General features: G+C 44.9%; 1 protein-coding gene, 1 long non-coding RNA gene and 1 pseudogene across 6 annotated transcripts in view; 2 read left to right on the forward strand and 1 right to left on the reverse strand.

Annotated features, from left to right (window-relative positions):
* The window catches only part of LOC129136648 (uncharacterized), a 32,322-nt gene extending 13,052 nt beyond the window's left edge, over positions 1-19,270 (forward strand). The window contains exon 2 of the long non-coding RNA XR_008538485.2: positions 19,167-19,270. This is a non-coding gene — a long non-coding RNA (uncharacterized LOC129136648). The remainder of the gene's footprint in view (positions 1-19,166) is intronic.
* Positions 19,271-20,469: 1,199 nt separating this feature from the next.
* The window catches only part of SINHCAF (SIN3-HDAC complex associated factor), a 45,899-nt gene continuing 38,853 nt past the window's right edge, over positions 20,470-27,515 (forward strand). For 2 of the 5 annotated variants that reach the window (XM_001138752.7, XM_063786760.1), the window contains exon 1: positions 20,470-20,860. Coding sequence is in view for 1 of the 5 variants with exons in the window: in XM_001138930.8 (XP_001138930.7) it covers positions 22,620-22,947 (328 nt within the window). In the remaining 4 variants the exon portion in view is untranslated. Of the gene's footprint in view, positions 20,861-20,981; positions 21,051-22,098; positions 22,948-27,515 lie in introns of those variants that run through there. The other 3 variants (XM_024347910.3, XM_063786761.1, XM_001138930.8) reach the window with 3 other exon arrangements.
* LOC134807572 (uncharacterized) lies at positions 21,055-22,247 on the reverse strand (annotated as a pseudogene).

Genomic DNA, 27,515 nt, shown 5'->3' on the forward strand with positions numbered 1-27,515 from the left:
TTTTAGTAGGAACAGGGTTTTGCCATGTTGGCCAGGCTGGTCTCAAACTCCTGACCTCAGGTGATCCACCCGCCTTGGCCTCCCAAAGTGCTGGGATTACAGGCATGAGCCACTGTGCCTGGCCTCTTGTTCTTTTTTCTACTCTTGTCAGTGACTGATTATTCATTTCTTGGTCAACAGACTGCTCTGTCTAACAGGCAGGGTAATACTTCATTGGGATTACTTTTATCTAAAGCATTGCATGTATAAGGCCAAGGTCTTTGGTGATCCCCATGCAGACCTTCCTTACATAGCCACACATTGCATCCCTAACCCCAACCAGTTGTTAGAAATATGTGTGCAATTGTTAAGGGTAGGACAAGGGAAGAATGTGGATGGATAGTGGCAAAACACTGCCTCCAAGCCTAAAAACCTTGGACATTCTTTTTCTTTCTTTCTTTTCTTTTCTTTTTCTTTTTCTTTTTTTTTTTTTTTTAAGACATGGTCTCACTCTGTCACCCAGGCTGGAGTACAGTGGTGCAGGCATGGCTCACTGCAGCCTCAACCTCCTGGGCCCAGGATCCTCTTGCCTCAGCCTCCCAAGTAGCTGGGACTACAGGTGTGCACCACCATACCTGGCTCATTTATTGTTGTTGTTGTTGTTGTTGTTGTTGTTGTTTGAGACAGAGTCTCCCTCTGTCACCCAGGCTGGAGTGCAGTGGTGTGATCTTGGCTCACTGCAACCTCCATCTCCTGGGTTCCAGCGATTCTCCTGCCACATCCTTCTGAGTAGCTGGGATTACAGGCGCTTGCCACCACACCTGGCTAATTTTTGCATTTTTAGTAGAGATGGGGTTTCGCCATGTTGGCCAGGCTGGTCTCAAACTCCTGACCTCAGGCGATCCGCCCACCTCGGCCTCCCAAAGTGCTGGGATTACAGGCATGAGCCCCCAACCCAGCCACTTCTCAGTTTCTTAGATTCAGTAGCTAGGGCCTGCATATTAAACTCACAGAAGATACCTTAACAGGAGAAAAATAAAAAAGAGTTCACACTCACATGTGCAAGGTGTATACAGATGGGAGAATTCTGTGATGACTAATTCAAAGGGGTGGCTAGAATTTGGGGCTTATATGCCATCTTAATTGGTGAAGGGGAAGGAGAGAAAGGCACTTGTGCGAAAACAAATGACCATTTTGGGAAAATAAATGGGTTTTCAGGAGAACAAACAGGAGATAAGAAAGTTTGTGATAATGAGCTGGGTGCGGTGGCTCACACCTATAATCCCAGCACTTTGGGAGGCCGAGGTGGGCAGATCACTTGAGATCAGGAGTTTGAGACCAGCCTGGCCAGCATGGTAAAACACTGTCTCTACTAAAAATACAAAAATTAGCCGGGCGTGGTGGCGGGCGCCTATAATCCCAGCTACTTAGGAGGCTGAGGCAGGAGAATCGCTTGAACTCGAGAGGCAGAAGTTGCAATGAGCCGAGATCCTGCCATTGTACTTCAGCCTGGGCCACAGAGCAAGACTCCGTCTCAAACAAACATACAAACAAACAAACAAAACCCAGAAAAATTAGCTGGGCGTGATGGCACATGCCTGTAATCCCAGGTACTCAGGAGGCTGAGGCAGGAGAATCTCTTGAACCAGGGAGGTGGAGGTTGCAGTGGGCTGAGATCGTGCCATTGCACTTCAGCCTTGGGCAATAAAGTGAGAATTTGTCTCAAAAAAAAAAAAAAACTTTAAGAGAAAAACTGAGGTTTTCATTCTGCCTCGAGACCTCAAGACTGGAGTGTCACCTCCTGCCCAAGTTCTGAGCTTGCAGCCTGTCGGCCTGCCCTACAAATTTTAGACTTGTTCGCTCCTACAATTGCTTACTCTATATATCATATAGATATATAATAAGAGTGTATATATACTCCTACTGGTTCTGTTTCTTTGGAAAACCCTCAAAGACACACATCGCACTACTCTTTTTTTTTTTTTTTTTTTTGAGACAGAGTCTCACTCCACTGCCCAGGCTGGAGTGCAGTGGTGCGATCTCAGCTCACTGCAACCTCCGCCTCCCGGGTTCAAGCGATTCTTCTGTCTCAGCCTCCCGAGTAGTTGCGATAACAGGCGTGCACCACCATGCCCAGCTAATTTTTGTATTTTTTTAGTAGAGACAGGGTTTCACCATGTTGGTCAGGCTGGTCTTGAACTCCTGACCTCGTGATCCACCCGCCTTGGCCTCCCAAAGTGCTGGGATTACAGGCGTGAGCCACCACGCCCAGACCGCACTACTCTTTTTTTATTGTTGTTGTTTGCTTTTTTGAGTCTTACTCTCTGTTTCCCAGGCTGGAGTGCAGTGGTGCGATCTGGGCTCAATGCAACCTCTGCCTCCCAGGTTCAAGCGATTCTCCTGCCTCAGCCTCCCAAGTGGCTGGGACTGTAGGTGCACACCACCACACCTGGCTAATTTTTATATTTTTAGTAGAGACGAGGTTTCACTATGTTGGCCAGGTTGGTCTCGAACTTCTGACCTCAAGTGATCTGCCCGCCTCGGCCTCCCAAAGTGCTGAGCCACTGCGCCAGGGCTGAGCCACTGCGCCAGGCCTGAAATATCCTTCTATCGCTCAAGACCAAGACCAAATCATCCACCTTTGCTCCTAATTCTACTGGCTTTGGTTTGAATGTTCATGTCCTCCCCAAATTTATGTGTTGAAATCCTGACCCTTGTAAAAGAGGCTCAAGAGAGCTAGCTAGTCCCTTCTACTATGTGAGGGCACAGCAAGAAGTCTGAAGTCCACAATCCAGAAGAGAGCATTCACCAGAACCCAACAAAGCTGGCTCTCAGATCTTGGACTTCCCAGCCTCCAAAACTGTGAGCCATACATTTCTGTTGCTTATAAGCCACCCAGTATTTTATGGTATTATGTTATAGCAGCCCAAACAGACTAAGACACGACCGCATATGGTTTTCCTGGGGACCTTGCTTTTTCAGTCATATTCTCTTTATCTCTAGTTTCTTCCGCTCAACCCTTTCCATTTTTTCTTTTTCTTTTTCTTTTCTTTTCTTTTATTTTTTTGAGACAGGGTCTCACTTTGTCATCCAGGCTGGAGTGCAGTGGCGTGATCTCAGCTCACCACAACCTCTGCCTTCCGAGTTTAAGTGATTCTCCTGCCTCAGCCTACCGAGTAGCTGGGATTACAGGTGCGTGCCACTACTGCCTAATTTTTGTATTTTTAGTAGGGACGGGGTTTCATTATGTTGGCCAGGCTGGTCTTGAAAACCTGACCTCAAATGATCTACCTGCGTCGGCTTCCCAATCTTTTCATTTTTTCAAAAAATATTTACTGAGTTCCTACCATGCAGAATAGAATACAACCCTACGTCCAAGCCTATGAACATGCTCAAGTTATTCACACAATAAAACGTAACAAATACACTAACAAAAAACTTTCCTTGATCTTTCATTCCTCTCTAGCTTCTCTTCTCTCTCATTCCCTTCCCCAAATCAGATCTGATCATCCTCCTCCCAAAACCTGTTCATTTCCTAGCTTCTCAAACTTAGTTCATGAGACCACCATCAAGATTAGAACCATGGGAAGTGGGAGGATCACTTGAAGCCAGGAGTTAGGGCCTGGCCTGGGCAACGTAGTGAGACCTCGTCTCTACATAAAAAACATTAGCCCGAGGGTCTGGCATGGTGGCTTATGCCATAATCCCAGCACTTTGGGAGGCCGAGGCGGGAGAATCACCTGAGGTCAGGAGTTCGAGACCAGCCTGGCCAACATGGTGAAACCCTGTCTCTACTAAAAATACAAAAATTAGCCAGGTGTGGTGGTGGGCACCAGTAATCCCAGCTACTCGGGAGGCGGAGGCAGGAGAATGGCTTGAACCTGGGAGGTGGAGGTTGCAGTGAGCTGAGATCACGCCATTGCACTCCAGCCTGGGGGATAAGAGTGAGATTTTGTGTCAAAAAACAAAACAAAACAAAAACATTAGCCTGGAGTGACAGAGCAAGATGCTGTCTAAAGACAAACAAATAAAAAACTCAGCCAACAAACAAACAAAAACCAAATTAGAACCACGGAAATTAGATCTCTTGCCCTCCTTCATATATGTTTAGTTAATAACCAAGTCCTCCTTCTTTTCCCTCCTTAAAAATCTGCCTTGGTTTCCTAGATCTGTCCTCTTTATCCTTATCTAGTTATGGCCCTCAATAGTATTTTGACAAAACTATAGGAATACAATTTTAAGGAATCTGCTTGCCTGCAGTCTTATTTTTTTATCTGTCCTCTGTACTACATCTAGAATTACTTACACACATGAAACAAGTCATGTCACTCCTCTGCTTAAATGCTTTTAACAGCTCCCTCTGCCTACAGCTTAAGTCCAAGTTCTTTAACATGGCTTACAGGCCCTGCATGACCTGACCAGACTCATCCTCCACAAATCCAATCATGCACTTGACACTGTAATAAATCTGCATGTTTCTTGAACATGGCATGCTTTTTAACATTTTTCCACTTATGGGCTTTTGCTTTTGCTGTTCCTGCAGCCTAGAAAACCCTGCCCATGTTTGTTCACCTGACAACTTCATTTTCATCCTTCCAGATCCACTCAAGCAGCACTTTCTCCAAACCTTCTCTGAATACTAGCTGGCCCAAGTATTCCAGCTCTGTGCTCCCTTAGTACCTTTCTTTCTTTCTTTTTTTTTTTTGATACGGAGTTTCACTCTTGTTGCCCAGGCTAGAGTATAATGGCGTGATCTCGGCTCACCGCAACCTCTGCCTCCTGGGTTCAAGCGATTCTCGAGCCTCATCCTCCTGAGTAGCTTGGATTACAGGCATGCGCCACCACGCTCAGCTAATTTTGTATTTTTAGTAGAGACAGGGTTTTGCCATGTTGGCCAGGCTGGTCTCGAACTCCTGACCTCAGGTGATCCGCCCGCCTTGTCCTCCCAAAGTGCTGGGATTAGAGGCGTGAGCCACCGTGCCGGCCTCCCTTAGTACCTTATGCATACTTTTTTTTTTTTTTTTAATTGAGATGGACTCTCGCTCTGCTGGCCAGGCTAGAGTGCAATGGCGCGATCTCGGCTCACTGCAACTCTGCCTCCTGGGTTCAAGTGATTCTCCTGCCTCAGCCTCTTGAGTAGCTGGGATTACAGGTGGTCACCACCATGCCTGGCTAATTTTTGTATTTTTAGTAGAGATGGGTTTCACCGTGTTGGTCAGGCTGGTCTTGAACTCCTGACCTCGTGATCTGCCTGCCTCAGCCTCCCAAAGAGCTGGGATTACAGGCGTGAGCCACTGTGCCCAGCTGGTATTTACTTTTTACATAACTGTTATGTCTCCCTCTTGGGGCTGGAAGCCCATTAAGGATAGGAAGTATATTTTACTCTATTGTTTTTTAGACAAGGTCTGGCTCTGTCACCCAGGCTGGAATGCAGTGGCACTATCACAGCTCACTACAACCTCTGCATTGTGGGCTCAAGCGGGGAGGTCCTCCCCCCTCAGCCTCCTGAGTATCTGGGACTAAAAGCCCATGCCATCATGCCCTGACAATTTTTTAAAGTTTTTGTAGAGACACAGTCTCTCTATGTTGCCCAGGCTGCTCTCAAACACGGCCTCCTGCCGTGGCCTCCCAAAGTGCTGGGATTATAGGTGTGAGCCAACACACCCAGTCTAGGAAGTATATTTTATAATATTGTATATCCTTATCATATAGCAGAGTATGTGCACAAATATATTAATTAATGATATTATGAAATAATATTATTACGAAAAACAACTCAAGCATATACTTTACTAATCGTGGGTCAGCTCTATAATCCTTATGTAATAAGAGCAGTCCATTTTGGATCAAATTTATGCAAAAATCTCCAGTGAGATTTCCAATGAGATTTCTTTTCTTTCGTTTTTGTTTCTTTTTATTTATTTCCATTTTTGTTTGTTTCAACCCTATTAACTGATCTATTTATTATTATTATTTTTTGAGATGGAGTCTCTCTTGGTCGCCCAGGCTGGAGTGCAGTGGCACAGTCTTGGCTCACTGCAACCTCCGCCTCCTGGGTTCAAGCGATTCTCTGCCTCAGTCTCCTGAGTAGCTGGGATTACAGGTGCCGGCCACCACACCTGGCTAATTTTCCTATTTTTAGTAGAGACAGGGTTTCGACATGTGGGCCAGGCTGGTCTCAAACTCCTAACCTCAGGTGATCCACCCACCTCGGCTTCCCAAAGTGCTGGGATTACCAGTGTGAGCCATGGCGCCCGGCCTGATCCAGTGAGACTTCTTATGATAATATGCAATATAAAACATTGAGAAAAGTGAAGCATCAGCTAATCTTACACACACACACGGGTTTTTGTTCTTATCAGAGTATTTGGCTACTAAGCAGATATATCACCAAAAATGATTCCTTGAATAGGCAATTCCTCAGACTAGGAATATCAGCCTTTATGGTGCATATGTGGTCCGTCCTGTTTGACCACATTCCAGCCGTGGTCCCCTTAAGTCTCCTTCCTCTTCACATATCAATTCATTCTTTCTCAAAGCACTGCCAGTAGGATCTAGTCCTGTTTCACTATCTTACAAGTTTCAGAGAATTTGAGGGAGCCAAGGCAAACTCTTTATCCTTCAAATATATCGTACAATTTTTAAGCAGATGTAATCTGGATAAAATTAGGGTAACTTTGAAGGCTGTCTCAATGTTTATTAGAAACAAAAAATAATAATAAAGAAGAAAATAAAAGTAAGAAAATTAGAGTAACCTTCAAAGAAAAAGAAAGGCCAGGCTGGGTGTGGTGGCTCATGCCTGTAACTCCACTCCAGTCACTTTGGGAGACTGAAGTGGGCCGATCGCTTGAGCCCAGGAGTTCGAGACCAGTCTGGGCAATATAGCAAGACCCTTTCTGTACAAAAAAAAATTAAAAATTAGCTGAACATGGTGGTGCATGATGCTTATAGTCCCAGCTACTTGGGAGGCTAAGGTCAGAGGATCTCATGAGCCTGGGAGGTGGAGGTTGCAGTGAGCCGTGATTGTGCCACTGCACTCCAGCCTAGATGACAAGGCACGACCCTGTCTCAAAAAAAAAGGAAAAGAAAGCACAGAGCTATCTTGAAAGGGCAGCTGCTAGCCTAAGGGATGACCTGATAAGCCTGGTCTCCTCATTTCTTACGGCTGTTTCTGAGCACACCTTTGTGGCACTTTTTTTTTTTTTTTTTGAGACAGAGTCTTGCTCTGTCACCCAGGCTGGAACGCAGTGGCGGATCTTGGCTCACTGCAGCCTCTGCCTCCTGAGTTCAAGCGATTCTCCTGCTTCAGCCTCCTGAGTAGCTGGGACTACAGGTGCTTGCCACCACGCCTGGCTTATTTTTGTATTTTTAGTAGAGGTGGGGTTTCACCACATTGGCCAGGCTGGTCTCGAACTCCTGACCACAGGTGATCCACCCGCCTCACCCTCCCAAAGTGCTGGGATTACAGGCATGAGCCACAGTGCCCAGCCGGCACCTTTAATCCTCATAGTTCACCCACTAGCCACCCCCACATTGCTTAAACTACCTGATCCTCATAGTGTTTCTATTACCCAAACACTTAGACTTTTCTTCCAGTAAAGGCAGCTCTGATTCCATATTTGGATTTATAAAAATAATTAATGATTATGGATAAGTCAACAAATACTTACAAGGTATCTGCTTTTTCTCTTTTCTTTTCTTTCTTTTTAATTTATTATTATTATTTTTTGAGACAGAGTCTTACTCTCACCCAGGCCGGAGTGCAGTGGCATGATCTCGGCTCACTGCAACCTCCGCCTCCCAGGTTCAAGCAATTCTCCTGCCTCAGCCTCCCGAGTAGCTGGGACTACAGGTGCACGCCACCACGCCCAGCTAATTTTTTTTGTATTTTGTTGTAGAGATGGGGGTTTCACTGTGTTAGCCAGCATGGTCTTGATCTCCTGACCTCGTGATCCGCCCGCCTCGGCCTCCCAAAGTGCTGGGATTACAGGTGTAAGCCACCACGCCAGGCTCTTTTTTTTTTTTTGAGACAGGGAATTGCTCTGTCACCCACATTGCAGTGCAGTAATGCCATCACAGCTCATTGCAGTCTCGATCCCCTGGGCTCAAGCAATCCTTCCGCCTCAGCCCCCCAAGTAGCTGGGACCACAGGTGTGCACCACCATGCCCAGCTAATTTTTGTACTTTTTGTAGAGACGAGGTTTCACCATTTTGCCCAGGCTGGTTTGGAACTCCTGAGCTCAAGGGATCCACCTGCCTCGGCCTCCTAAAGTGTTGGGATTACAGACGTGAGCCACCATACCCCACCTGGCATTTGCTATTTGAAGGCACTATGGAAATTCAAAGATGAATCAAGCTTGGATGAAGCTAGCTGTCCTAAGCCCTTGGTGTGCATCAGCATCAACTACACAGGTTTAAAAATATGCAGATAGCCAGGTACCAAGTGTAGAAATTCTGATTCCTTCAGTCTGTGACATAAATGTGTTTTAAAAGTTCACAGGTGATTTTTATGCCATCTATGGATTGAAATGATTAGAATCAGCTCTCATTCTCATATAGAGATGTGAGGCTGTACACAGATAAATGAAACATAAAGTAGAAACTAATATGTGCTTTCAGAGGCACTCACCAAGTGTTAGAAGAGTTGAGAGGAAGAAAGTATTGCTTCCTGTTTGAGCGATTAGGGCGATGTCCACGGAGTAAAGTGGAATGAATTCAGAATGAACCAGGTCAGGAGGTGAGGTTTCTTATCTCATCTCCATCACTAATTTATGACACATGTGACACTGAATAAGCTTCATAACTGTAAAGGCCCATTTTTTCCTATGTAAATAGGAAAGACCAGCATCTATGTCAGGATTCTTGTGAAGATTATTGTGAAGGAAGATAAAATATGTGGGTGTGCAGAGCGATGCTGGATCCAGAGCTGGAAATCAATCCATGACCATTACTGACGTGAGCTGGCATTCGAGTCAGGCCTCGAAAGATGATGGGATTGAAACATTCAAAGATGAGGGGGAAGAGAGTTCTGGGTAGAGGAAAGAAGAGCTTTTATGGACTTCTTGGTTGTATATTTATTTATATAAGTAGGTACTTTTTTTTTTTTTTTTTTTAGAAGGAGAGCCTCGCTCTGTCGTCCAGGTTGGAGCGCAGTGGCGCAATCTCAGCTCACTGCAACCTCCGCCTCCTGGGTTCAAGCAATTCTTTGCCTCAGCCTCCCAGTAGCTGGGATTACAGGCGCCCACCACCACGCCCAGCTAATTTTCATATTTTTAGTAGAGACGGGGTTTCACCATCTTGGCCAGGCTGGTCTTGAACTCCCGACTTTGTGATCCACCCACCTCGGCCTCCCAAAGTGCTGGGATTACAGGTGTGAGCCACCATGCCCGGCCATAAGTAGGTACTATTTACATGAGCAGGTAGTGTACAAGATACTGTGGAAGCTTTAAAGCCAAACCAGGTGTGAATCCTGGGTTCAAGAAGCTAACATTACCTCAGTAATTCATTTGTTAAACTAATACAAACACCGTTTAAAAAAAACTACCATTGCTTGTATTCCTAATGTGCTGTGTGTGTGTGTTTGAATTAATAGAGACAAGGTCTCACTGTGTTGGCCAGGGTGGTCTTTGAAATTATGGCCTCAAGCAATCCTCCTGCCTCAAGTGCAGGGATTACAGGCATGAGCCATCACGCCCAGCTTACATATTTTAATAGGGTTTTTTTCTACCTTTAAGTATTTTTATATTACTAGCCGGGTGTGGTGTCACACACCTGTAATCCTAGCACTTTGGGAGGCCGAGGCAGGCAGATCACCTGACGTCAGGAGTTTGAGACCAGCCTGGCCAACATGGCAAAACTCCATCTCTACTAAAAATACAAAAATTATCTGGGTGTGGTGGCAGGTGCCTGTAATTCTAGCTACTTGGGAGGCTGAGGCAGGTGAATCACTTGAACCTGGGAGGCGGAGGTTGCAGTGAGCTGAGATTGCGCCACTGCACTCTAGCCTGGGCAACAAAAGTGAAACTCCATCTCAGAAAAGAAAAAAAAATTATATTACCAAAATGACCAAAGCTCATAAAATCCCAAAGAGGCGGCCGGGGGTGGTGGTTCACGCCTGTAATCCCAGCACTCTGGGAGGCCAAGGTGGGTGGATCACCTGAGGTGAGGAGTTTGAAACCAGCCTGGCCAACATGGAAACCCCGTCTCTACTAAAAATACAAAAATTAACCGGGTGTGATGGCGGGCGCCTGTAATCCTAGTTACTCCAGAGGCTGAGGCAGGAGAACCGCTTGAACCTGGGAGGCGGAGGTTGCAGTGAGCCGAGATTGCTGCCACTGCATTCCAGCCTGCGAGACAAGAGGGAAACTCCATCTCAAAACAAACAAACAAACAAACAAAAACCCGAAGTGGGTAAAATTATATGAAGTAAAAGTAACTCCTGCCCACTTTCTTTCTTACTTTTATCCTCAGAAGCAACTGTGATTAACACTGATATGTCTCCCCTCTGCAATCACTTTTTATGTGCAAACACATGATATATATGCATGTGTACATATATTACCTGTATGTATATATTATATATATTCCTTTTTGCCCCTCAAATGAAATCACACTTTACCTACTGTTCTGCAAATTGCTTTTTTGTTTTGTTTTGCTTTTTTTTGAGACAGGGTCTCATTCTGTCCCCCAGGCTGGAGTGCAGTGGTGCAATCATGGCTCACTGCAACCTCCGCCTCCCACATTCAAGAGATCCTCCCACTACAGCCTCCCAAGTAGCTGGGACTATGGGCCTGCGCCACCATTCCCAGCTAATTTTTTTAAAAAAGTTTTTTTGTAGAAATGGGGTTTCACCATGTTGCCCAGGCTGGTCTCAAACTCCTGGGCTCGAACAATCCACTCACCTCGGCCTTCCAAAGTGCTGGGATTACAGGCACAAGCTACCACGCCCAGCTTGCAAATTGCTTTTTTTTTTTTTTTTTGAGACAGAGTTTTGCTTTTGCTGCCCAGGCTGGAGTGCAATGGTGTGATCTCGGCTCACCGCAACCTCTGCCTCCTGGGTTCAAGTGATTCTCCTGCCTCAGCCTCCTGAGTAGCTGGGATTACAGGCATGCACCATTATGCCCGGCTAATTTTGTATTTTTAGTAGAGACGGGGTTTCTCCATGTTGGTCAGGCTGGTCTTGAACTCCCGACTTCAGGTGATCTGCCTACCTCGGCCTCCCAAAGTGCTGGGATTACAGGTATAAGCCACGGCGCCCTGCCTGCAAATTGCTTTTTATCCATTTAATATATTGTGACTATCTTTCTATGTCAGCATATATAAAGCAGACTTATTCTCTGTAACAGTGGTATAGAATTCCATTTAGGTGTTCCATCATTTAAAAAGTGGTCAATTCAATTTACATTAAAATAATGCATTAAGTGGCCAGGTGCGGTGGCTCACACCTATAATCCCGGCACTTTGGGAGGCCAAGGTGGGTGGATCATGAGGTCAGGAGATTGAGACCATCCTGGCTAACATGGTGAAACCCGTCTCTATTAAACAAAATACAAAAATTAGCCGGGCGTGGTGGCGGGCACCTGTAGTCCTGGCTACTTGGGAGGCTGAGGAACCTGGGAGGGGGAGCTCGCAGTGAGCCGAGATGGTGCCACTGCACTCCAGCCTGGGAGACAGAGCAAGACTCCATCTCAAAAAAACCCAACAACAACAATAATAATAATAATAATAATAATAATAATGCATTAAGTTACAAAGTTTAGAAACAATTTTATTATTCTAAAACTATTATGAATAAAGTTCAGCATCTTCTTTTTTTTTTGAGACAGAGTCTTACTCTGTCTCCAGGCTGGAGTGCAGTGGTGTAATCTCAGCTCACTACAACCTCTGCCTCCTGGGTTCAAGCAATTCTCCTGACTCAGCCTCCCAAGTAGCTGGGACTACAGGTGTGTACCACCACGCCCAGCTAATTTTTGTATTTTTAGTGGAGACGGGGTTTCACCATGTTGGCCAGGATGGTCTCGATCTCTTGACCTCGTGATCTGCCTGCCTCAGCCTCCAAAAGTGCTGGGATTACAGGTGTGAGCCACTGCGCCTGGCCAAAACTATTATGAATAAAGTCCAGATCTTCTTACATGTTTATTTCCATTTACATTCTTCTGGGTAAACTAATTTCACTGATACTTTATCACTTCTACTTTACTGATATTAAGAAAGTATTGGGTCTGGTGTGGTGGCTCACAACTGTAATCCCAGCATTTGGGAGGCCGAGGCAGGAGGATTGCTTGAGCCCCAGGATTTCAGGACCAGCCTAGTCAGCATGGGAAAACCTGTTTCTACAAAATATACAAAAATTAGCCTGGCATGGTGGGACACACCTGTAGTCCCCGCTACTCCAGAGGCTGAGGTGGAAGGGTCACTTGAGGCTGGGAGGCAGAGGCTGCAGTGAGCCGAGGTCACACCACTATACTCCAGCCTGGGTGACAGAGTAAGACTCTGTCTCAAACAACAACAACAACATCAAAGAAATTATCCCTTTATCTTGCAGTGTTTTTGTTTTTTTTTTAATAGTTTGACTTTTTGGTCTTTATATGGTATTTTCTCCTATTTTACAAATTTTATATTTTTATGTAGTTAAATTTATTAATCTTTTAAGTCCTTTGAGTTCCCTCACTCCATGCTAAAAACATTATTTGATATAAATATTTAATTTTTGAGGCAGGGTGTCGCCATGTTGCCCAAGCTGGCCTTGCACTCGTGGGCTCAAACCATCCTCTCACCTCAGCCTCCCGAGTAGCTGGGACTACAGGCATGTGCCACCATACCCAGATAATTTTTGGATTTTTTGTAGAGATGGCATTTTGTCATGTTGCCCAGGCTGGTCTTGAACACCTGAACTCTAGTGATCTGCCTGCCTTGGCCTCCCAAAGTGCTGGGATTACAGGTGTGAGCCACCATGCCTGGCTGAAAGTTTTTAAATTAACTGTCAGCAATATATTAAGTTCTCCTGGCCAGGCATGGTGGCTCACACTTGTAATCCTAAGACTTTGGGAGGCTGAGGTGGGAGGGTTGCTTGAGGCCAGGAGTTGGAAACCAGCCTGGGCAACATAGCAAGATCCCATCTCTACAAAAAAATATAATAATAATTATCTGGGTGTGGTGGTGCATGCCTTTAGTCCCAGCTATTCTGGAGGCTAAGTCAGAAGGACCACTTGAGCCGAGGAATTAGAGGCTGCAGTGAGCTATGATTGTGCCACCGCAGTCCAGCCTGGGTGACAGGGTGAGATGTTGTCACTAAAAAAAATTAAATCAATAAATAAGTTCTTCCAGATTCCTCAATATTTTATCACCAAAGCTTTTAGAAATGGCAATGCAGCATGTCTCTTTGACTATTATGTGTCCACTTGTTCACTTGTTCATCATCTGTTGATGATGTAGCATGCTTGCCTTTAGTGATGCCTTGAATAGTTAGAACAGTGGGTTTTCCAGGAAGTGGACTCTATGTCTGGGGGATCAGCTTCTTTTTTTCTTTCTTCTTCTTCTTCTCCTTCTTCTTCTTCACTTCTTCTTCTTCTTTTTTTTTTTTTTTGAAACAGAGTCTTGCTCTGTCACCCGGGCTGAAGTGTGGTGGTGCTATCATAGGTCACTGCAACCTCAAACCCCTGGTCTCAAGCGATCCTCTTCCTTGGCCTCCCAAAGTGTTGAGATTACAAGCCTGAGACATTGCACCTGGCCTGGGGATAGCGGTGGGGATCAACTTCTTATTGACATTTAGAAAACTAAATTTTGGTAGAAGAAACATACATTGATTAAACCATTTGTAACCTAATTATAGGGGTTCATCTCTGAGGTATGCTTTTGGCATGCAATTACGTCCAACTCCGATGTAACTTCCAAATTCACAGGGCTTAAATCTCTGTCTCCAACACCTGATACCATCTTTTCCCTCAAACAGGACTCATTTGCAATCTTTTATTCTGACTTTTATTTAGTCAAAGACACATTTTTTTCTCTTAGTCATGTCTTTTTCTAACACCCGTTGTTCCTGAAGTTGCCACTGGTTCAACACTCTTTCCCTCTCTCCCACTTCTCCATCGAATCCTACTAATATCTCAATGTCACTTCCTCAAAGAAGCCTTCTCTTACCTCCAGATTAGATCTGATCCCCTTGCCATACATGGTTAAGTCCCTGGTACTTACTTTTTTTTTCTTTTATTTCTCACACTTTATTCTGTGGCCACAGTGATGTAAACATCTCATGACCTTGAGACATTATTGATGGTACCACTAGTCTATTCCGTGCAATCAAAGATTCATAAAATTCCACAGGAGTTTAGAGAGGTTAGCTAGCTTCATATTGTAAGTAATGCAATTCATTGAATGAATTTTTAAAAGCATTATCTTGATTTTATCTGTTTGTTTAGTGATGAGGAGCTGCCTTTGGAAGTATCCTGAACCATCCTTGGACTATTTGTATGTCTGGGAAATTTTATCATGTTTAGCGTCATTCTTTTGATTTTCAAGACTAATTTTGTTCCAAAGGATAAAACAAGTCCATCCCTCTACTAAGGACAATCTTTCAGATAGTCAAAGATTGCCCTCTTACTCAATCGAAACACAGCCTTCCTTCTATTATTGCTTTTATGCTATGGTTTCCATCCTTCTTCATTGTCCTGATTTACCCTACTGTGAACTCATTCTAGTTTTTCAATATTCTTCTTAACGAAAAATTATTTTTGTTACCGGTAATTTTATTTTTTAAAAGCATGCTGGCCGGGTGCAGTGGCTCATGCCTGTAATCCCAGCACTTTGGGAGGCCGAGGTGGGCGAATCACCAGAGGTCAGGAGTTTGAGACCAGCCTGGCCAACACGGTGAAACCCTGTCTCTATTAAAAATACAAAAATTAGCCGGGCGCAAAAATTAGTGGTGCGCGCCTGTAGTCCCAGCTACTCGGCAGGCTGAGGCAGGAGAATCGCTTGGACCTGGGAGGCAGAGCTTACAGTGAGCCAAGATCATGCCATTGCACTCCAGCCTGGGCAAAAAGAGCAAAACTCTCTCTCAAAAATAAATAAATACATAAATATAAATAAATAAATAAAATCATGCTGTTCAAATGTCATAAGATACTATTATAAAACTTAAGATTTCTATAAGTTCAGGATACTCTAAGAATAAGTTTTTGATAATTCTTTAAGCTTTTATGTCCAGAAATTTGAAAAGTTAATTTTGATTAAGTAATAAATAACTTTTTCTGGCAGCTGTCGACACTTGTTGGAGGATTGGGGTAACTTAGATGGCATAATCCAGGCTATACCTTCGAGTGTAAACTTATCTGCCTTGCTCTGACGGCTTGCTATTTGAACTTCAAAGAGATTTAAACAAATTATTAAAACACTGTACTTGTTTTGTTGTGAGAAAAAGAGGAACCAAACCCTATGCTTAATAATAATCATCAGCTCTTTCCTGGGTTTGGCAAACATGTTTTCATGTGGTTGGTACCAGCCGCTGATGAGGGTATCTGCCTTTATTTTAAAAACAATCATTAGTTTGTCATTACAAACATGACTAAATTGCTAGCAATGTCCTTCATAATCAAGCAAGATTTGTCCTCTTCTACAATCCTTTATATATAATTTATCCTCCATTCCAAGAATATTAAATTCTAAAGTGGCTGACAATAAATCTCAAAAGAAGGCAACACATTCTACAGAAGAAAAAGGAGCAAATAAAATAGAATTATATAGAAATGAATTAGAGAGGCTTGAGCCCCTCAAGTTCTGAAATGATTTCACTATCTGGCACATAGTGATGATCATTAAATGTTTGCTAAAGGAATAAAAATTCAAGCATTAGGGATAATTCTACAGTGAGACATACATTATAAGAAAGTAGTTAGCTTTCAACTTCAAAATGTTTGAAAACTACTTATGAGTTCAACATAGCATTGTAGTCATTAAAAAATACTCAGGGCAGGGTGTGGTGGCTCACGCCTGTAATCCTAGCACTTTGGGAGGCCAAGGTGGGTGAATTACCTGAGGTCGGGAGTTTGAGACCAGCCTGACCAACTATGGAGAAACCCCATCTCTACTAAAAATACAAAATTAGCTGGGCATGCAGGCTCATGCCTGTAATCCCAGCTACTCGGAAGGCTGAGGCAGGAGAATCGCTTGAACCTGGGAGGTGGAGGTTGTGGTGAGCCAAGATCGTGCCATTGCACTCTAGCCTGGGCAACAAGAGCAAAACTCCTTCTCAAAAAAACAAACAAAAACAAAACAAAACAAAACAAAATCCGCAGATATTTTCCTAGCATGATGTAATTCAATCTCTTGTAATACAAATTGATATATTATAAATTACTTCTTGTATTTCTTTCTTTCCTTTTTCACGTTGAAAAATTCACTTGGGCAATTTAGGTAGTAGTATTTAAAAGTAACCCATACATGAGCTATTGGGCCTGGGTAGGGCCATCCATAATGACATGTTCAAGCAACAAACTGGACAAAAGAACCTTCGGAATGCACTTGGTTGTTCAAAAATAGCAGGTGGTTGCTTTTAAAAAAAAGACTATGGAATTCAGATTTTTCTTTAAGAATTTTGTTTATTGCAATAGGATTATCAAAGAAAAATTAAAAAGTAATAAAAAATTAAAAAAAAAGAATTTTGTAGCTACCCTTCCTAAAAAACTTACCCAGATTACTTCTTGACCTATACTTTGAGAGCAGAGGAAGTCTGGCTACATTAACTCAGTAGCTCTGCAACTTCTAGGTACTTTTTTACCTGAACAGTGTATCCTAAGTACTGTAATTCCTGCATTGCTTGCACATTTGAGTTTATTGTTCCATCCCTGTATTACAATAATTTTTTTTTTTTTTTTGAGACGGAATCTTGCCCTGTTACCCAGGCTGGAGTGCAGTGGCGCGATCTCAGCTCACTGCAACCTCTGCCTCCCGGATTCAAGCAATTCTCCTGCCTCAGCCTCCCAAGTAGCTGGGATTACAGGCATGTGCCACCATGCCCGGCTAATTTTTTTGTATTTTTAGTAGAGACGAGGTTTCACCATATTGGCCAGGCTGGTCTCGAACTCCTGACCTTGTGATCCACCCACCTCGACCTCCCAAAGTGCTGGGATTACAGGCAGGAGCCACCGCGTCCGGCCACAATAAATATTCTTTACATAAACTTTCAAGAGAAAAAGCATTCAAGGTACATGTGTGTGTGTGTACATACTTACATATATGTATATATATACTCCTGTAAACCATAATTGGAGTTTAAAAAGTATTATTATGGTATTTACAATTTTCTTTCTTTTCTTTTCTTTTTTTTTTTTTGAGATGGAGTCTCGCTCTGTCACCCAGGTTGGAGTGCAGTGGTGTGATTTCAGCTCACTGCAACCTCTGCCTCCTGGGTTCAAGCGATTCTCCTGCCTCAGCCTCCCAAGTAGCTAGGACTACAGGCGTGCACCACCACGCCCGGCTGATTTTTTGTATTTTTAGTAGAGGTGGGGTTTCACCATGCTGTCCAGACTGGTCTCAAACTCCTGACCTTGTGATCCACCCACCTCATCCTCCCAAAGTGCTGGGATTACAGGCATAAGCCACCACGCCTGGCCAGTATTTGCAGTTTTCATACCTTCAGAGGCATATAATAATTTGAAATTATTTTTGGAAGATCTGTCATAAGCCAAATAAATATTTGAGACAAACCAGGACAACTGTTAAAATTCTCTTTAGAAAGAAGGCAGAAATTTATGATTAGGGTCCAATTTGCCACCAGTGGAACACAGAAACAGCTATTAAGCTTATTCATTTTTATTGTCATAAGGACAGGGATGGCATATCAACCAATGTGACCACTATAACTTCCAAACTCATTTTAGGTCAAATGCAAAAATTGTAAACTAAAGTTTTGATTAGCGATAAACCTATAAGAACCTTGAAAATGTCCATTAATTTTTTAAAATTATATTTATATATTTATTATTATTATTATTATTATTTTGAGACAGAGTTTAGCTCTTGTTTCCCAGGCTGGAGTGCAATGGCTTGATCTCGGCTCACCACAACCTCCGTCTCCTGGATTCAAGGGATTCTCCTGCCTCAGCCTCCCAAGTAGCTAGGATTACAGGCATGTGCCACCACGCCCGGCTAATTTTGCATTTTTGGTAGAGACGGGGTTTCTCCATGTTGGTCAGGCTGCTCTCAAACTCCCTACCTCAGGTAATTCACCCACATTGGCCTCCCAAAGTGCTGCGATTACAGGCATGAGGCACTTCGCCTGGCCATTATTATTATTTTTTGAGACAAGAGTTTCACTCGGTCACCCAGGCTGGAGTGCAGTAGTGCGATTTCGGCTCACTGCAACCTCAGCCTCCCAGATTGAAGTGATTCTTGTGCCTTAGCCTCCCAAGTAGCTGGAATTACAGGTCTGTGCGAAAATGCCCAGCTAATTTATATATTTATTATATATGTATATATATATATATATATATATATATATATATTTTTTTTTTTTTGAGACGGAGTCTTGCTCTGTTGTCCAGGCTGGAGTGCAGTGGCGTGATCTTGGCTCACTGCAACCTCCGCCTCTCGGGTTCAGGCAATTCTCCTGCCTCAGCCTCCTGAGTAGCTAGGATTACAAGCATGTGCCACCACACCTCAGCCTCTCGAGTAGCAGGGATTACAGGTGAGTGCCACCATGCCCCACTAATTTTTGTATTTTTAGTAGAGACAGAGTTTCACTATGTTGGCCAGGCTGGTCTTGAACTCCTGACCTCAGGTGATCCACTTGCCTTGGCTTCCCAAAGTGCTGGGATTACAGGTGTGAGCCACCATGCCCGGCTAATTTTTATATTTTTAGCAGAGGCAGGGTTTCACCATGTTGGCCAGGCTGGTCTCGAACTCCTGACCTCATGTGATCTGCCTGCCTTGGCCTCCCAAAGTGCTAGGATTACAGGTGTGAGGCGCTGCGCCCAACCGTTTATTACATTAAAAAAAAATTTTCCTAGCCAACTAATGCATGCAAGATGTCAGTATATATTATCTGATGTGCACTGTGTCAGGCACTGGAATACAAAGATGGGTAAGAAAGGCATAAAATCCTTGTCTTTAAGGAGCTCATATTTTAATGAGAGGTGTCCTTTTTCTTTCTGTTTTTTTTTTTGTTGTTGTTGTTGTTGTTTTTGAGACAGTCTTGCTCTGTCGCCCAGACTGGGGTGCAATGGCGCAATCTCTGCTCACTGCAGCCTCCGCCTCCCAGGTTCAAGCGATTCTCCTGCCTCAGGCTCCCGAATAGCTGGGATTACAGGTGCCCACCACCACGCCAGGCTATCTTTTCAGGTATTTATAATATAGTTTTCATATACAGTTACAGGAATAGTATATTACAGAACCTAAAGAAAAATAAAGAAGTATTAGTTGAGGAGTTCAGAAGTGGGTTTATACTGCATGTACTAGGAATTGCCTGTTGAATTAAATTAACATTTCAGAAGTAACTATTTAAATCTGTATTGTTGACACTGTAGTGAAAGCAGCGAAACGTGTCAGCAGATGATTAAGTTTTATGGTTGATTTTCACACTTTTGTAGCTTGGGACCAATATCAAGTTTCTGGGAAAAACATCCTTCCTCTCTCCCCACCCTCTATCATTAACCCCGGGTTTCTGCCTGTTGGTGTTAAGTGTGTCCTTGGGACAAAGGCGAATCAGTCATTCGGTTTTCATTTTCCTCTTATCAATCTGAGAAGAGTTACTTCAGTTTTTTTCTTCCGGAGTCTAGAAAGCGCTTAGATTGTTGAATTATTACATATTCTGCATTGAAAAGTCTGTACGTCACTCGTTATTTTTTCCATTCCCAAGACCACCAGTTACTGGAATTATTTCTGGGTGAGTGGAACACCCTTTACAAGCTGCTAGAGGAGGTATGCCTGTCCCTAGGTTATTGGCTTTCCATTGCCTAGTCTTTTAAAGAAAGCGGCACTGTTCCCACGGAAATTAACAATCATTCAATTCGGAGAGACTTGAAATCTTAAGGCCGAAGTGGAGGAAAAAACTGGATTGTTATGGGTTAGGTTACTATTTGAGAAGGGCAAGCGGGAGTTAGCGAATGGATAGGGTGTTAAAATGGGACTTTATTAAACGACTCATTACAACTGCACGAAAACTAATCCTTTGCTGGCCCCAGAGGATTTTTTTTTTACAAGCTTCAAAAACCTAACTTCAAACAAAATTTAGGAAACGTGGGATTAGTATAAATTCAGTCTGGGTGCTTACAAGACCACCTCCTCTGTCACCGACAGTGGGGACAGGTGTGAGAATTTTGCAAAAGCAGCTTTCAGAACAATTTTTCAGCTCTCAATGGTGTCCCTAACAACTTCGGGGGCGAAAAACACGCCAAGCAGCGCAGCCCTCCCCTCAGTTGCTAACCTTTCCCTTTCCCACCTCGCCACTCCCTCTCCGCCGCGGCCTGCAGCCGGGGGTTGGGGGGGCGTTTGTTTATGTGACGTCCGCCGTAGTAAGCAGTCCCCGCCCCCGTTTCCCTCTGGCCGCCGCGTTTCCCGCGCCGCGGAGCTTCTCCCCTTAAAAGGACAATAGAGGCCTCGGGAGCGCGCGCGGTCGCCGGGACTTCTCCCCCTCCCAGCCCGCGACGTGCGCGCGCCCGTATGCAAATAAGTTCGATTCAAGAGAATTTTGTGCCGGGAGCCGCGCGTGCGCAGAGGGAAAGCGGAATCTACACCTTCCCGGCCAGCGGTAGCAACTGCAGAACTGCAGGAGACAATCTTTCTAGACAAGGCAGTTGAGGAGGAGGGAGCGCTTGAGGGGGACTGGCCTGGCGTGCACTCCGCACCTCGGGGACATTATTGCGCGTGGAACGGCTGCTTTTGGAAGGTGAGTGACTCTCACCATGCTTCTAGTGCAAAACTGTCTCACGAGGCTTTGATTTCAGAGTGTTTTTTTTTTTCTCTTTTCACCTCCACCCACCTCCCCCCGTCCTTCCACTTACACACAGGAAGTTTTGTCTTGGAGGTGGCATTGTTGGGAGCGCTGTTTTCGTGATCTTCAGACCCCAGATTCTTTGGTACGCTCGTGTTTAGTGTGTATTTATTAATTGGGGAGGGTATTTGAGGCAAACCGAAAGTCTCGGGGCGGGGAAGTGAGTGGAGCCTGGGCATAATTGAGGAGTCGCCGGAGTTGAGGGATCCACGTTGAAGGTGACAATGACTTTTCTCCGCCGCAGTGTTCTCTCGCGGAAAGGAGCCCGGCGGCCGAAAGGCCCGAGAGGAAAGCGACTCGTTGGCCACCGCGCAGCGGCCGGGGTCGGTGCGTCCGCGTGGGCGCGAGGCGCGGGCAGGGTCGGGCGCCGTTGTGAAACCTCGTGGTTTAGTTGACTGCAGCCCCCGGACTAGGGTGGACAATAAACGCCATTCGCTCGGAAACTAAGTTGCCATCCGCTTCCGAGTTGGCGGCCGAGGGTCTTTAAATCGGCCTTTGGGGGTCAGTGCTGGGCTCTGCCGGAGCGCACGCGGCGTGGCGTTGTTTGCTCAACTCCGGTGGGATGCGGATGCGACAATGAGAGCAACACGCGGTCGCTTAAAAACAGCCCGTCTTCCACTCGCCTGCCCTCTTCGGACCGCGCCCAAGAGCCTCTGGTGTCCGGGGTGCTTTCGGAGCCCGAAGTTTTGCTCCCGGTGCGTTCACCTGTAGCGTAGGTGTGGGCGACACCGCGAGGGCTTCCCGTTTATGGGCGGCCGTCCGCGCTGTAAGATGGCCAGGGAAGCCAACTTGGCTGGAGATGGAGGCGGCGGCGTTCTCTACGCCGCGGGAGTCAGTGAACTCCGCAGGGCACTGCTTTTTGTGCTCTACGTGACAGACCACGTGCTTCGGGCTGCGACCCTGGTCCTTGTCCGAATGTCCAGCCAGCCCCGCGTGAGCCGTGGGATGCGGCCGCCGTCGGGCAGGTCCGGCCGGCAGGACAATGTGGTTTGCTGATGATGGCGTCTTGCCAGTTTAAAAAGCAGAGTGAAAGTCGCCAACTCTCCGCCCGTGCGGGGCGGGTACTCCGGGCGTTTCTCATCAAGGACACTGCAAAACTTTGATTAAATGGGCCTGCTCCCGAGGGGAGGGTCGGGGGGCCAGGCTCCGGACTCTTCGGGGCGCGGGGTCCGGACCCCCTACTCAAGGTGATCGTCCAGTGTCCGGCCCCTGCGAAACGCTCCGGCATCCCTGATGCTGCACGTAGGCAGCGCCCGGCTGGACAGAAAACAAAGGGCTGCATGTGCCCGTGCGGGCCCCCGGCGCTCGGGGCCGCCGCCTGGGCGTAGGGCCGTGCAGGTCGGAGGCCCTCGAAGTTCGGGCGAGTTTCGGGAGGGGCTTTTGTCCCTCAGCCTCCTCGTGGGGAAACTTTGGCGGCGCTACTTGTGCGAGGTGCCATGCTGGTGCGTAGGGAGGCGGCGTGCTTCCCCGCTCCGGGTGTGCGGTCGGGCGAGCGAGGGAGGCGGCAGTGCCCAGCGCTTCAGCCCTGGCGTCGGGGGTTGCGACGGCCGAGGGTTCCGGAGAGCTTGGCCTGGACTGCTCGGCCGGTTTCTCGTGGCCCGGGAGCCTGTGTCTGGGAGGTCTGTGGGTTCGCCTTTGAAGTCGAACTGTTGCCATGTTTGAATTACGTCAGGGCAAAGCCATGAGGAGGAACAAGCCCCGGCAGCGCGGCGTGCGGGAGGCGCGGCCTGCGGGAGGCGCCGGGCTGGGCTGGCGCGGGGCCCGTTGTTCCGGCGCAGGTGAGGGAGGCGGCGGCGAGCGACGCGGTTCACCTCCCGCTGCCCTCGCCCTCGCCCCGGCGAGCGGCCCCCGCAGGAACTTTCCTCCCGACGCGAGATGTCTTATTTACCAACAAATCCACCAGGGAGCATTCTTACTTGCTGGCTCGGCGTCTCTCGGCAGTCACCGGAGTGCCCGAGGGGGAAGCACGATTTATACGGAAGGTGGGGACCCGAGGGCTCTGGGACGAGCGGGGAGGCATTTTACTGCTTTCAGGGAAACGGGCGAGGGCGGCGAGCACCTCCTCCCCAGCCGAGCTGTGGCCCGCAAGTCCAGGGGACCCAGCCCCGACGACGCCCGATAAACCACCGTGGGGAAGTTCCGGGGTTCCCTGTTGCCCTACTAAGGGAAGTGAGGACTGTGGGCGAATTGTGCGTGCGGCCAGTTTCTTTGTGTGTTTCTAGGGGGTGGGGGGAGCGGGGAGGGGCAAGGTTTGTTTTGGTGTAGGGGGAGTTGGTTTCTTGAGGTGGTAGGGCGGTGCAGTTTGTTCTGGTAACTATGACCCTAGTCAGTTTCTTTGTTTTTATTTTCTTCCTGTAACCTTCCATTACTTCAGGCACTCGGAAGATTAGGATTTACTGTTGAGTTAAACAGGGACCCTATCCGAGACAGTTTTACCCCAGCAATTCTTTCTCCCCCTTCTTAAGTTGTCCTAAGGAGGGTTAAGAAAAGCTTTTCTTTTTCTTTTAATAATTTAAAAATGAATATGACCTTGTTATTCAGAGTACGCTGAAAGCACCTGTTTTTGAACTGGAATTTGCCAGACTTGAAAAGCCTTTTAAAATTTTATGTCGCAAAATTGAACACATTTAGTTGCCCAATCTAAATTAAAGTCTGGGAGTTTGTTTCTGGTGGAGTTCCGGAGAAAACCCTCATGGCATTTAAAGTATTTATATAATGATTTTGGGAAGGGGGATCTTTTTTAGGCGAAAGGTATGCGTGACTCAGTGTTTGGTGGTTATTCAGTGCCTTAGGATGACCTTGAAGAAGCAAATGTTTAGGGAGTTGGGCCTTTTGGAAACATTGTAAGGAGGCTGGGGAGCTGGCTGGGGAGGAAGCTGCTCAGGAAGATGACACAGGGTAACGGCTAGCTTCTTCCCAGATCCCGTGAACTGTGGTTGACCTTCTGGTTACCTCTCCTAGATTTTTCTTTTCAAGCTAACCTTTTTTTTTTTTGTATGTGGCCCCAGGCATAGCTCAAAAATTATGCTGGTTTGACACATGGATGCTTCTTTGGTATTTGGGGTTTGCCTGTAGTCTAGACATCCGATACCCACCACCATATCTGTTGCTTCTTTCCTGATTTCTCCTGCATTTGAATCATGTCTAAGGCCTAGAATCTAAGTGATCATTACTAGGAAATAATACCCTTGAATGCCCCTGCCCCCACACACCTAAAAATCGATACTAGTTGAAATCCATTTTTTTCATTATTTTGTTATTAATAAACCTATTTTTCCCAAGTTTTGGTTGACCAAATTACAATACCAAAAGGCAACCTATATTAGTACATTTCTGTAGTAAATAGAGCATGTCAGGAAAATGAAAAACTTTGGACCTATTTTTCCCAAGTTTTGGTTGACCAAATTACAATACCAAAAGGCAACCTATATTAGTACATTTCTGTATTAAATAGAAAGAGCATGTCAAGAAAATGAAAAACTTTGGATTTAATAACTTTGGCTTTCCTTTCGCAGCTATTTCTCTGGGTCCTGTATTTAAAATGCATATGAGGTGCTTTGCAAATACGCTGAGATTGTTTGAGTTGTTTTTCTTAATTAGTATTTCATAGCTAAGTTACGGCTAGAATTTCCATTTCCTAGCAGATTTCATATACTACATACAGAGCTTAATGGGTTTTGTTTTACTAATTAGATGATGTAAAACAGAGATTTGGATTATCAATGTGAATGAATTCAGGGTGGGAAAGACCCACAGACAAGGTCTCTACTGCCTTCTCTTTGTATTGCTTTTGTGGGAGGTTGGAGATACGAAGTTCAATTGGTAGAATATTCTAGATCACTGGTGGACAGCAGGCCCCAAGTCTGTCTGTCCTTGCACAATATTCTTAATTCTGTATATCTGGAACCTGAATGGTCAATTTTTTTTTTTCCCCCAGAGTGGTTATCAAGTCCTGGGAAATCCTGACTCATAGGGCTCAAACTCAGACATATTTATGTCAGAGAAGCAATTTAAGAACCATTTTACATGTAAAATAAAAGTTTTTCACTGGGGAAAGCGTAAACTTTTAAATCTAAACCAACTCTACAGGGCTCTTATGAGGATAAATTAATCAATTTACCATGCCAGGCACATAGTAGGTTGCTTTAAAAGTATGTCATTTTCGTTTTTTCTTAAGAGATGGTAGGAATATAATTGGTTGAGCAGAAAAGGAACACATGTATTGAGGCATGAAGTTTTGCTGTTCAGAGGTTTCTGGGTTAGTAATGTTTGGGTTTCAAAGCTGTCATCATCTTATAGTCACTTTGTGATCCAGTTTTTTTCATCTGTAAAATGGTAGTAATACCTATTTTAAATAAGTTGTAATTAAGCCAGTGACATGATTGATAAATATTAGCTGCTGTTGTCCTCACAACACTGGGAAGTAGACATTTTACAGAAGATAAAACTGAGGCCTGTGTCAGTTATCGTTTCTGGGGAAACATTAAGTAAATTTTTAGTGGAAAGAATGAGTGTCTTTGGTCCCCTCCCTTACCTTATGAAAGCAGTTCTGGGAAGACACTGCCCTTGACTCTTGGTTGTCTTTTCAATTCTGATTCAACCATTTTACATCAGAAAGTCCTGCGGAAACCTGGAAAATGTCATTTTTCTTTCTTCCTGATTTCTCTTGTCCACAAGATTGTCTTGTATTTCCCACACTTAAGTTTTGATTTTGGGGTGTTATAAATTGAGACATTTTTGTTGTCTTTTGTTTCTCCAGTTTTTTATTGAATCTGCAACTAGGATTTTTCTGTATTATGGAAATAATCTGGAAATGTCATCTAGTCCAAAAAGGGAGTTTGTTTTCAAGGTAGGGAGGTTTTCTCTCTGCCTCAGAAATACTAATGTCACAGGTACACCGCTGTTACATATTCAAGTATGAAAGTTACAGTTGAACTAAAAGAATTTATTTCTAGCTTTGTATTTAGTTGTTTTCCACCTATTAAAAGTTTGGTTTGGCTTACTGTTATTTTAATTTGGTAAATGTTAACTGTGCTGAGTTGAAGTAGCTCTCATTTCTCATTTCTCCCCACACTAGTCTAATTTCCTTCCCCCTGCTCCTGCTTGAAATAAGCAAGAAACATTTTTTCCTATAGCTTTTAAAACCTCAGGTTTTTTTCCTACAAAAGTCTATAGACCAAATGTTAAAAAAAGACTCCTTTTTAAAAACATTAAAAATATTTCTATGATCAATAGTGCAAACAATGACTCCTTTCAAAACATTAGTTTTTAGAATTCACGTCTTTATTGTAGACACCATTTCCCATTCCATGCCCTTAAATATACTGTTTATATTAATCTTGGCTGCCCCACTCTTTGAGTAGTTAGCAAATTCTACCCGTTTCTGTGTACTATGTACAGCCAGCACCTGGTTGTAATACAAGACTTAGTTTCTGCTCGACAGCGGTTTACTATTGAGTAGAGGAGATAATGCAGTAAACAAGAAGTGAAATCTTATGTGGTAGGTGTTCTAATAAAGGTATGGAAGGGTTTTGTAAAATAAGTAATTCTTAAGAGAATTTCCCAGGTCAAGGGGATAGAGGGTAAGCCGTCTGAGACAGAAATAACAGCCTGAGTAGAGGGTGGCTAGTTATTAAAGTTGGTTTGACACTCCTAGAATATCAGAATTCCAAGTTGGGAGCAGCTGGTAGGCAGGAGCAGATCCTGAAAAGCTTTGAATTCCTTGCCAAGGAGTTTAGATACTATCATGAAGCCAGTGTTGGTACCTTGGAAGGGAAGATTAGTAGTTGAACTTTAGGAAGATATCACATGTTTAAAGGATGTAGGGAAGTCAGTTACAAGGTTCTGACAGGAGTTCATGCACCATGATGAGGAACAAACAGGCAGTGGGGATGGAAGTGAAGGAAGAAACAGAATTTCTAAGGACTTCACAATAAATTTGATGGAGGGCCATGCAGAGGGTGAAGGAAGAGCTCAGTTGGCTTCCAAGTTGTTTTTGTGTGACTGTGGATGACAACCAAGATAGGTAAATAGAGGAAGAGCAGATTTGGAGGGAAGATTATATAATCAATTCTCAGGGTATTTAAAGATTGGAATGGATTGGTGGTCAGTTGGCCATATTTATCCTAGAGCTAAGGGGAGAGATTGGACCAGGGAATGAATAATAGGTATTACCAGTAAGGTTGGTTAGTAACTTCCTGCGAGTGGATTGCCCAAAGACAGAAAGCAAAATGATACCTGAAATATAAGAGGAAAAAAAGAGAGAAAGAAGAAAGATTCGTGAGTAAAAAGAATTGTCAGAGCTGAGTGCATACCTTGTGCCGATCTTTGTGTTGATGTTGTGTTGATGCTTTACAGATACTATTCAGGAGATTTGGATTTGTCATTATTATTATTATTTTGAGACTGAGCTTTGCTCTTGTTGCCTAAACTGGAGTTCAGTGGTGCAATCTTGGCTTACTGCAACCTCTGCCTCTGGGTTCAGGCAATTCTCCTGCCTCAGCCTCCTGAGTAGCCGGGATTACAGGCGCACGCCACCAGGCTGGGCTAA

This window comes from Pan troglodytes, chromosome 10, assembly GCF_028858775.2.
Source record: "Pan troglodytes isolate AG18354 chromosome 10, NHGRI_mPanTro3-v2.0_pri, whole genome shotgun sequence".
NCBI classification, from domain to species: Eukaryota; Metazoa; Chordata; class Mammalia; order Primates; family Hominidae; genus Pan; species Pan troglodytes.